Source organism: Dicentrarchus labrax, unplaced genomic scaffold (assembly GCF_905237075.1).
Source record: "Dicentrarchus labrax unplaced genomic scaffold, dlabrax2021, whole genome shotgun sequence".
Classification (NCBI taxonomy): Eukaryota; Metazoa; Chordata; class Actinopteri; family Moronidae; genus Dicentrarchus; species Dicentrarchus labrax.
In genome coordinates, this window is record NW_026136707.1 from 22,417,846 (window position 1) to 22,430,167 (window position 12,322).

General features: G+C 41.3%; 1 protein-coding gene across 3 annotated transcripts in view; it reads right to left on the reverse strand.

Annotated features, from left to right (window-relative positions):
- Nucleotides 1-11,736, reverse strand: part of LOC127367215 (proprotein convertase subtilisin/kexin type 4-like) — a 172,915-nt gene extending 161,179 nt beyond the window's left edge. For 2 of the 3 annotated variants that reach the window (XM_051406890.1, XM_051406888.1), the window contains exons 1-2: nt 7,178-7,342; nt 6,192-6,367 (exon numbers count right to left, since the gene is read on the reverse strand). In XM_051406890.1, coding sequence (XP_051262850.1) covers nt 6,192-6,362 — 171 coding nt within the window. In that variant the 5' untranslated portion in view covers nt 6,363-6,367; nt 7,178-7,342. Of the gene's footprint in view, nt 1-6,191; nt 6,368-7,177; nt 7,343-11,373 lie in introns of those variants that run through there. The other variant, XM_051406889.1, reaches the window with a different exon arrangement.
- Between the last annotated feature and the right edge of the window lie 586 nt (nt 11,737-12,322).

Below are 12,322 nucleotides of genomic sequence, written 5' to 3' on the forward strand. Positions count from 1 at the left end.
GTCATAAGAAGGTAAACAAAACACACCGAGGCACTCATAATCCCTCAAAATACAAGGATAAAACCTCTGATCACAAAAATAAGGGAGAGGGGTGTATGTAAATAAGACTTGATTTTCTTTAAATCCCTTCAAGACAAACACCAAAGAAAAGTGTAAAAAAAGTTCCCCTTTAAAGGACCAGCGGTGTAGCTGTAGACTGCAACTAACTTGCTTCACCCTCCCCTTCCAAATGAGATGGAGAAACCGGTTTTTCCATTCTTAGTTACTGTAGAAACATGGCTGCCTCCAAGGAGGGCAACCCACACTGTCTGTAAATAAACAGACCGTTCATTCTAACATAACAAAAACATAATACTTATGTGCTATTCAGGTGAATATACACTAATGACAACATACCTATGAATATTATATTCCATTTCTGCCAATAAATCCTCCTAAATGTTACATACTGCACCTTTAAACTTAATTATACTCAGGGTGAACACAGTTTACGTTATAGGACACTAAAAGTATCCAAAAAATGTATTTTAAGAGCAGCAAATCCTGTAACCATTGAAAGTTTGGCATTTTTTCTAGAAAAAATGAACTGAAATACATTTTCTGTCACTCAACTAAATTGCTCAAACAACTATTCGTCTCAGCTCTATTGTGACATGAAATATGAATCTAACAATTGAACTTCATTGATATTATATCATCAGTTAACTGTATATTCAGGCCCTTTAATGTGCTGTACTGTGAATGTGTCACTGTGATGTTTACATTATGTGGGAATTAGTCGAGTATTATATAAACAGGCTTACTGCACTCTACACCCACGTACTAAGTTAATACATTCCAAGTCCACGTCGCTTCAAGCCTGCTATGCTTATTTCTGTCCTTCATGAGTCCCACTCAGTTAGGAACCAGCAACCAAAATAAAATCCACTGTCTGCATCAAAAATCATATCAATTCAACTGTGAAAAATAATTCCCCTTCTGGATGAAAACAATTTACAGTGATCTGCTGTTTGAAAAAAGGAAACTGACGTGCACTGAAGTCCACTGTCACATTCCACAGGTTTGGGCTGAATTCTAAGCTTTCTTCACAACTTTCTCAGCTTCTTACTTTGGGTGTAAGAAATGGAAATCACTGGAACTGGAGCAGAGGATAGACTCGACTCAACAGCAGTACTAAATAATAAACATGTCATAAATGTTCATCCACAAAGCTTATAATAAACATCGACTTCATAAAATATGGTTTACTTTCACTTATTTCTCTCTAAGCTCATTTTATAAACCCAATCCAAACAAAATCGTGTAGTAAAACCCAACAGTAAAGCTTTGTAACATGCAGTTTTACAATATTTCTCAATATTCCATATCATCTATGGAAAGCAATGTGCATGAGCGTGTTTGTGTGCTTGTACCACCACTGCCTGCTCTAGTCCACCATCTTCCTTTATCTTCTTTATCTCTTGCTCTTTCCCTCTCTCCCTCTCTCCATTTCAATATTGAAGAGAGTTTTATTAAGGGCTAGACTTGTGTGTGCTGAGGCGCTCTCAGTAATTTTCCTACAAAGTGCTTTAATCCATCACACGGCCAACATGTGGCCTTTGCAGCCATACATCATCTCAGCCCAGAGCTCTACTCCTCCTCCTCCTCCACCACCTCCTCACCCCCTTCTTCTTCTTTTTCTCCAGCTTCATCTCCCGCCAGAGTTTCCCACCTGGGAGGGAAACCACATCTTCTCCACGTATTCCTCAGTCAAGTCTGCTCTCCATTTACAAATGAGAGTGAGGCGGCATGGGCGAGGATGGAGTGTGGGGAGGGAGGGTGGAGGCGTGGGGGTAAGCAAAGAGAGAGAGAGCGAAAATGAAAGAGATGGAGATAGGCGTGAGTGAATGAGTGAGTGAATGAGTGTGTGAGGGAGAGAGTGAGAAAGAAAGAGATAAGGAAAATGGAGAAAAGCTTACTGGAATGAATTAAAATTGGGGACAAAGGCGGATGAGAAGAAGTCAGACTGTGTGTGTGTGTGTGTGTGTGTGTGTGTGGTGTGTGTGTGTGAGAGAGTGTGTGTGTGTGTGCTGTGCATGCTATATGCAAGGTGTGTGCATCTGTACTTGCATGAGGAAATAGAAATAGGCAGAGAAGGAATGGAGATGGGGGAGAGAGAAAAAAAATGCTGCATTTCCCAGCATGCAGCTGGTGCAGCATTGCCCTCTGTGTTGCCCCCGGCCAACACCTGCCTCCATTTCGATCCCTCTGCCCCTCCTCGTGATGAGAAGCAGTGGTGAACTCTGGGCCCCCTGACTAATGGAATGGGCCCTCTCTTCCAACCATTAGAGGATTGGTGTCCCTTTTTGCGCCCCTGGGTGCCCTACGGTACAGAAAAGGCAGAGGAAGGGGCGATGGAGAGGATGGTGGCACATTGGACACACACACACACACACACACACACACACACACACACACACGCTCACACCTGGTCATAACATAACAGCCTGGAGTAATCCAGCCAGAGTAAGGATTGACATAGCTTAGCATCTGACTGAGGCTATTTCTGAGAGGATATTAGAAATTCTGAATTGGGTGCAGCACTATGAGGTTTCAGAGAAGGAGCTCTCTGAATGTGTACGACAGCGGCCCCGGCTGATCGTGAAGCGTTTGTGTGATTTCATTTAGTCGGTAAATCCAGTGCTCTACCTCAATTACATCTGCTTTACTCGGATGGAAAACACACCTAGCGTGTACAGGGGGGGAGGAGAGGGGAGGGGATGGGAGGAGAGGGGAGGGGTGGGGAGGAGAGGGGAGGGCGGGAGGCATGGAGCGGATTGGGGATTGAATCTCCCGATGAGCTGATAGCACGTCCGCAGACAGCGAGCCAAGCTGTGCCGCAGTAATGTTATGCTAATGATATGGTAATGATATGGTAATCTGCCAGCAGTATTCCGCCTCACTGGAGAGAAGGGGAATCTGGGAGGCCTTTCACCATTGGTTGGAGACCAGGGACTTCCTGGTGTCAGAGTTCAAGACAAAAACCTTGCACACACACACACACACACACACACACACACACACACACACACACACACACACACACACACACACACACACACACACACACACACACACACACACACACACACACACACACAGCCACTTAATTCTTGAAGTAGTGATCTCAGCTAAAATAAAAACAATGCAACACATAGACCTAATCTGGCTCTAATCGGATTTGCAAACTCTTAAGTAAGCAAGAAATAATACCTGTAAACAATGGGGTATCATGTGATGTAACTTTAAACTAGGTCGGCTGTATTGTAAGCAAGCCTGCAAGCTGAGACTTTTTTTTTCCTTTTTTTTTTTTTATTTATCAGCGTGTAATATCAAGTCACTGCGCTGTTGTTCTGTGCTGGCGTAAAGTGAAACAGAAAATCATCTCTTTTAGATCGCGATCAGGCTCTTTTTTCTTTGTCATTGTGTGTGAAACCCTGCACCTGTAATGGCTGCCATTACCTGCCTAGTCAGAGCATCTCTTTCTCTCTGGCTCGTAATGATTGCATTACACCACCACAGCCTTGGTTGGAGATGAGACTCACCATTGTATGCCAGTAATCTCTGAATCCACGTCAGCACTGCCACATAGCCGTAATAATTACTGCTCCCTGGGTGCACTGCATTTGTTGTGTTTGTGTCTTTATTTAAATGTTACTCGATTTCACGCCATCTTATCTTACAGGGGATGAGCTGATTTACCCTCCAATTTAAAGGAATGTTGACAAACTATAAGCCATCTTTAAATATTTCTAAATGGGCAAAATGTAAGACAAGTGAAAGATGAAATGTGGATGGAATAAACGCAATCTCTTTTGACACATTCAAATATCATGAAGAGTGACAGGTAAGGCTTCAGTGCGTCTGCTACCCAAAGAGGCACCTGCAAAAAGCAACTGCAATGCATCACAGTAAATCTGTCCGTGTGGCATAAAGACATCATTTTGCTTTGTTTTTCTTTGTATTTTACAGTTGCAAAATGGATATGTCAAGTCTGCACAATGGAGAGACGCGATGACATTTTCTTGGATGCTGTACACTAAATCAAAGAGACCAACAATATGTTGAGTGCCAGCATGGAGACATTTGATTCCCATTCCACTCATGCGGCATTACCGCTGGAATGCCAGCAGACATCACAATCCTCCCAAGCTGGCGTTGGGCTTGTCAGATGTTTCATTCCACTTCAATGTTTTCAAAAATATATATATCACAGCAAATTGTGAAGCGTCGGCTTCTTCTTGATATTACGATATTTGCGATAGGTTTGACTTAACAAAGGCGATTTAGTGTCAGTGACATTTAGCATCAGCCTCTGGCGACAGACAGGTAAAAGAAGCCAGTCAGCAGATTGGACCTGGGGGGATCGTGAAAGTGGGGGTTGTCTGAGGCTCCTCTCGGGATGTGGTGGTGCTGGGTTGGACACCTTATTAACACACTTACTGCATATCCTTGACAATGGACTACTACAGAATCACACCACAGCAACCTATCACTGATTTCTATGCTACCGGAGTGTTGCACCATTTCACAAATTTAAAACCAGAATATAAACTAACAAAACTACAGTTAATGCAAGTACATGTTTTCATAGCACTGTGTATGCATAAATACAGTGGTGTCCATGTGCATGGGAAACTGTTTTTGTTTTTGTTTTGGTCATTACAAGTGGTCACAGCATCCAGGGACTATCAGTGGCGTATAAAAGAGCAGAAAACAATGCAGGAAGAGGCAGAGGTGTTTGTGTGCATACATGAGGGACAATGAGAGAGAGACAGGCAGAGGGGAAGACCGAGAAGGGGGTGGACTGTCCAATACACTCCTGATAAAGGTCAAAGAGATGTTTTATTCATGATCCAGGCAGCAGCAGCAGCAGCAGCAGAGGCAGCGGGGCCAAGGTTGAAATGAGCTAGCGTCCCCCGTTCCCCAGAGCCAATGCCGCACACAGTCTCACACCAGGCCAGTGGACACTCCCTCTAACTCTTATCAATAATGTCAAAACACGCACACCTCCAGTATCACTTATCAGTAGCTTTAAATCATCGTTTTTTGATTGTCTGCTTGCTCAAAATCAATGAAGGAATGTACATCTGAAGTGTAATACACTTTAAATGACTGAAGTGCAACTAAAACCTTTTAAGGGGACTGTAGATTGTAAGTGTGAAGTGTAAGTATGTTCTCAGATTTCTCCCCAGTAGGGCTCCATCTAAAACTATCTAACTATGAAAATGAAAAACATAGTATCTAAAAAGCCACACATCCAATTTGCTGTAATTCTTGGAAATGGGACAGTGCATATGCTATTTAATGCATTTCATGGGTCATCTTCAATATACTACCCATGATAGATTGCTTTAACAGTGTTTTTAATCGAATAATACATTTTATGTTGATTAGATAAGTCTTTACGATTGAAAAGTAAAATTTTTAAAAACCTTTAAAATCTTGAATGTAACATAGCACTGCAGGAATTGTTGCCAAGTCATAAGGGCTCCTACTTTTGAAATCTTTCTGATTGTGAATCTTTCATAAAAGAGAATCAAAAGTTCATTTCAAAATATTGTATGCCCTTAAACCGCCTCTTTGAACTCGCTCTCACAAAAAAAAGCAGAACTACTGTACTCCACCTAACCGAGACCCGCTCCGAGCCCTTATTTCTTATTTCATTTTCTGAGGGAGCTGACACACTTTCAGACTCAACAACCAAAGTAACCTTTACAGTATTGATGTGGATAAATCACATCTAGTCTTCTGACAAATAGAAAGATTTCGGCATGACACATTAAAGCCCAGGCAAATAGGTAAAGACCCAATCGTCTCCAAAGACATTCTGCTAGAGCCTATTCCACATACAGGAGTTCCTCACAGGCGTAAACACTAAGGTTGGCTATATGGAAATGTGTGTGTGTGTGTGTGTGTGTGTGTGTGTCATTGTGTGGACTGCCTACTCTCTGTGTCTTTGATCAGATATGAAATATTCAGAAATGCTGCTGTAATTTGATGAAAGTCACATATCCCTCAAATAGAAAACAGAAGTCAGCACTTTGGCAGTTCTTTAAAAAAAAAAAAGGCCCTCAGTAACCGGATTTAGAAAATGTAAATTGCAGCCCCATAGGCGGAGCTAACAACAGGGGTTTTAAACATGCACTGACCCGCTGTATGAACTCCAGTCCGTGCTGCTCTGCCAGAGCTCTGGCGGCTCTGAAGCCTCCGTCCATTTGCACTGCATAGAAGACATGGCAGTTGGTCCCACGATGCCCCTCTGTGGCCACTAGTTTCCTCTGCAGCAGGCAGCCAAGCACCAGCACAACTGCACTGAACATGGAGCCTTTAAAAGGGAGATGTAGGAGAATATAACTGATTAGTTCTCACATATTCTTTACAAATTTGTGTATGTTTAGGGACACTACATCAGCCCACATTGCTGCATTGCATAATGATGCTTGAGAGTTTCTATGAGTAGCACTCTAATGACAGCCTTCTATAACATCGCAACCACAAGCACGGCAGTAGGGCTGCAACTAATGATGATTTCATTTCAATTAATCTGCTGATTACTTTGCTGATTAATTGTTTAACTGTTTTGTTTATAAAAAATGTCCCTTATGATGTATTGAAATAGGTTGTTTTATTCGAGTAACAGTCCAAAACCCAAAGATATTCAGTTTACTATCATATATCACAGAGAAAAGAATGTAATTCTCACATCTGGGAAGCTGGAACCAGCAAATGTTTGGCTTGAAAATAGACTGAAATGATTACAACAATCAAAATAGAAACCCATTAATATTTCAGCTCTACCTGTCAGGCATCTTTCTCGTTTTGTACACTAATCTGCACCAGTATTCAGTATCCCACTGGATATGCTCTCTCTCCATTGGTTCTTAATAATGTAGTCTAAAAACTGACATTAGAAATATCTATATTAAAAAACACAACCACCTACAGTTTTAAATATTACCATAACACTCCAAATACCATCTAACCACACAAATGAGTTTATGCAGTGTGGGATTCAGCATCTCAGCGCAAAGTATTGAACATTGGCAATTGTGAAACAATTTGCCCACAGCCACCTCCTCTGTACTTTTGCATGAAATCCACAGTGGCTGCCACCTACAGCATGTGAACCACCCACCTGTAGCCACAGAGAGCGAAACGTCCAGGAGAAATCTTTCACCCAGTGCGATGAAAGCTAGAACTCTGGCATCGGGGGCCCCAAGCGAGACAACACACTCTCTCCAGTTCCCAACCCACACGTTTAATCTCCTGGCCTTGATGCAAATGCTTCTGAGAGCAGAAAAACAGCGGCGCTCTCATTGTGTGAACTAACTTCCCTCTTTAAGCAAAACAGGAACTTTATCAGTCTTTTCTTTATACCCGCACTTTCCTGTGAACAATGATGGAACAAAAAGTTGTCACCTCACTCTTCTCAGTGTCTACTCATAAAGAAAAACACCCAGTGCACTGTTGGAAGAATGCAGTACTAAAGAACATTAACTACTTCAACTCCACTCCCTCTGCCAAATTATGTACTGAATGTAATTAGGAAAACAATTATGTAAATTGTTGTATTCGGTCAGTTGGTGCCCACATGTATGTCTATGGCCCATACACACCGCCCGTAAAACTAGAAGGCTGCATCTATTTGGAGACTATTGGTCGAATAATCGATGAGTCAGTCGGCAAAAATTTGATCAAACTTCTGTGGTTCCAACTTTTTACATGTGAATATATGCTGTTTTTGTGTTAGTCTTCAGAGATATTAAACTAAATATTTTAGGTTTTTGGACTGTTGGTTTGACAAAACTCAATCTGTATATGAAAATTTGGCCTTTTAATAATTCCTTACAGATTAATTGAGAAAATAATTAACAGATTCCTTGATAATGAAAATATTCCTTAGTTGCAGCCCTGCTTGTGATCCTTGTTAATATGTAATCTGTCCATAACCTTTGTACTTTTTGTATCTATTCGGGCCATTTTACTCCCAAAATACACCCAATAACATTCAGTAAAACTCCAAACTAGAGGATTAAGATCTCTCACTCTCTATATAATTCTGTTTGTATGTTTATCTGACTTCCCTTCAAAAGCAAAGTGCCTCCTCCTGCAGCATTTCCCCCCAAACAACAAACAGTGCAGCTGACCACCGTTTAAAGTCTACAGCATCATTCAGCTCCAATCTCTCAAGCCACTGATTGAAATCGATAACCTCACTTGGGGCCCGGGCCCCAGTCAATCCCACTGAGATGCAGGGCCGGCAGCGCACACCCCACCCAGCGAGGAGCGGGCCTCCGGCAGAGACGAAGTAGTCAGGGAGAGAGAGAGGGAGAAAGGGAGAGCACATGAGAGTGGAGTACAGGAGAGCCACATTGAACAGTGTCAGGGCCTCGGGGCCTACTGGGACGCTGATAAAGTACCTGGACATTTTTATAGACAAACTACTTATTTCCGTCCTCATATCGCTTGGGAAGACTGATAACTTTATATTCCTCTCAGGCAGAGGAATGAAAGGAGGGGGGCCCTTTCAGGAGTTTAATTGATCAAACTGTAGCCACAAGGGTTTTTTTCTGGAGATAAAAGGGACTAGCACTCTCCCCTGTACAATACAGAGATCTTTTAGAAAGCAGACCCAATGAAAAAAGAGAATGTAACTCATTATGCAAAGTCATTACAGGCCTGTGACTATACTCCTTAAAGAGGGGGAGTTAATGGTGGAATTGTATCGTACAGGATTTCCAGAGGTCAAACTACCGGTCATTGGATAACATTATTTTACAATGTCCAAATTATTACTACAACCTAACTTATAGATGGATGTTTTTGAAGTCAAACTTAAATACCATGGCTATTTTAAGTATTCAGTAAAATATGATTTTATTTCTGCCCACAGAGCAATTTGGAAGCGCATGGGGGCTAGCACAAACTCTTTAACTGGACGATTGGCTGCGATCGTTTAGTCGATTAGTCGATCAATCGATCGGCTGTCAACTATTAAATTAATTGCCAACTATTTTGGTCATTGACATTTCCATTCATTTTTAATGTCTTTGGGTTGCGAACAAAACAAGACAAGGCTTTGTGAAATAGTGATCAACATTTTTATTGATATTCTAACATTTTATGGACCAAACAACTGAGTAATCGAGAAAATGATTGCCAGATTAATTGATAATGAAAAATATCATTAGTTGCAGCCCTGGTCTCCCTGTTAGCAGGCACCATATCACAGAGCTCATTGTTCTGCAGAGACATTGTCTCATCATACTAGACAATAAACACAGTAAATGGAATATATATTTATTGTTTTTATTGTGTTTATTGTCAGTAAAAATAATTATCACAACACACATCATCAACCGTCACAGCAATATATGTGCAACAGTTACAATTATACAAGTAATTGAAATCTCCCAACAAGGGGATATTTCCATGCTGTTTGTTCATTATATTAAAGAATCCTTTGTATATCTTTTTGTTTAACAAAGGTATGATAGTTTCTTAGCGTTGTCTAGAAGGCATGAACTTATACTCAGAGTGAAGAGAACATTCAGTGTCCTTAACAATGTACAAAGCTTTCCTGTACACAGCAACATTATACAGTGCATCTGCTATCTAATCATTTTTGTCAGCATCCAACAATTTTCTTCTTACAATTCTAGCCAATTTCTTTTTGTTTGCAGCAGTCAGCTCAACATAACAGACGGAGATATATTGGATTGTTGCAAGTATCCTTGAGCAAGGTGCTAATGCTGGATTCACGCTACATTGTTCAGATAATTACACGCAGCCAAGTCAGAAAAACAGTTCACGTCAGCCGCCTTATTATGATTTCTGGAGACAATTTTTCCCACTTGGTGGAAAGAACCTGAGTCAACGAACCAGTTGCAAAATGGCTGCAAAGCTGCCATCGCTGAGAGTTACGTCTAAATCAAACCTAATATTAGCACAAATAGAATCAATTCATCTCATTTAAAAGGAGGTATACACTGTTTGTTTGTATCTGGTTTCAATTATGAACAAGCTCCACAGTAAAATTAGCTAATTTAGGTTTTTTATTGTTGCAACTAAAAAGGTTAGCAGTGGAGGGAACCATTCTGAAATAATGAGTCTGATTAATGGGAGGTACAGCATTAGCTTCAGCAGCAGCTGTTCTGTAGCTGACCATAACCTACACAACCCTCTTGTGGGTCAGGGATGAGGGTCAAAGAAGGGAGATACACATACACTGGTGTTTACACAGGTATTAGTTATTTGAAAAGATTAGACCTCCACTCGCGGCCGTGTTGGTCTGTGCAGGACGTGTTAGGCATTGGCTTTGTTACGCTTTGTTGGCAGGACAATTAACAACTTTTGATGCTGAATATTCGGAGTTGGTTGACCTCAGAGATAAAGGAAACTACACCTGCACTAGCTGATGTAGATTTATGAGGAAAGTTAGCAGCAGCTAGGTAGCTAGCTGAAAACGCTGTGTTAAGCTCATATACTGTAAATGGTTTAACTAACAGTGTTTTTGAGTACTAGCAGGCCACACAGTCCCCTGATTGCTCCACTAACACACCCTGGACTAATCATTGTCCTGGACATACATGGACACGTCTATCTCACATCTTAAATGGAGATTAGTAATATGGAAATTAAATAGGAAATGTTGCTTGGGTTATAAATGTATAAAGCTATTTCTTTTTAAATTCTTTATTTAATCAGCAGTATTATTTATTGAAATGTTCCTTTATATTTCTCACTTGTCTGCAATATGATCTGGTACTAATCTGCAAAGATTAGTACCTCAGTTTCTGTACTCCATAGAAAGCACAGGTGTAACTAATGATATCAACAATGGTTGCATTCAATTTAGGTGTGCCAGGTTTTGTGCATGCACCTGTGGGTTTTTGTTTTTGATCATTTCATTTTACAGACGGGCAACATTTTGACAGATGTTGCCTCTGTAGTAGTCTGTCTGTAGTTACCCATATGCTGGCTACAGTATTCCTTTACACACAGTTCATTAGGTTTATCAAGAAGCCTCAAAGGGCTGCAAGTAATCACAACACCAGGTTATTACCTTAACATAATAAAGACCCAGTGCATCCATTATAGGCATCAAATACTTTCAGGTTTTGGTGACAATACATAAGTATGGGCTGAATTCACAGAGAAGAAAATCCAAGCAGGTCCAGTTCATCAAAGCCTGGAAACGAGGCTACTGCTGATGGGAGGGGGGTGGGGGTGATGAAACAGGTTCAAATCTCACTCCCTCTATGTACTACAGTGCCTAGCGAGGATTGAACGGGTTTGTATCGTAGGAACAAAACAAAAAAAAGCATTTACCTTTCCCACTCAGACGACAGAGCCTTCACACTGACGGACTGCCTCCTGTTGAAAGCAGAGCGGGAGGTCGATGCATCGTGAAGAAAAGAATCTCCCGTCGCGTCCATTTTTATTGTCTCCACTGACTCCTGGTAATAAAACGTGCAAATTAGAGCATGCAAAACCCCGCGTCAACCGTGCATCTCCTCGCCGGAGGAGTCAAACGTGCAGAAATAACGAACTGTAAATCGACTAAACGAGCACATCCACGGCGTGTGGCGGATGGGGGGATTTTGTAAAGATGTGAGAATGCATTAGAATGCAAGAAATGGTGTGATGGCGAGAGGGACTGTTGGGAGAGACAGATCTGCATATGGAAATTAGGGTTAGCGTGGATAAAATTCTACTTAAGCTGCTGCATTATTTTGTATTCATTTGGGCGGGACCCCTGCAGTGAGACTGAGGGGGGACAAGAAGTCACTTTGACATATCCCATTAGAAAAGTCATGGCATGGAGCAGGTGCTCTGGTTACGTGCATAAAAGCTCTTTTAGCAACAAAAGTGAATGCTAAAAGATGTTACTATGACAATAATTTGTACATGTTAGACATATTGAGCAGTATTCGTCTCGTTTTTCTTCTAGGGCGTATATTTGGCATCTTTGGTGTAAATGTAACTACGACTGGAACTCCTAAGAAGGCCAAAATATACACGTTTCCACTAATTAAGTCTCAAAGAAGTACAAAAGAGGACATTTAATTCGCTCTTTTACAAACCTTTCGAGAAATAAAGACGTTAAAACAAGCATGAGACTTCTGAACAAAGGTTCATTTCCCCATTGGAGATATATAAAATGGATCTTCTCTTTCACCACTCTACCTGGAGAAATAATGCCAGAAGGAAACAGACCCCTTGTTGTCTGTCGGCAGGACCACGCCCACTGTGAAACTTCGGACCAATCAACAGGCGC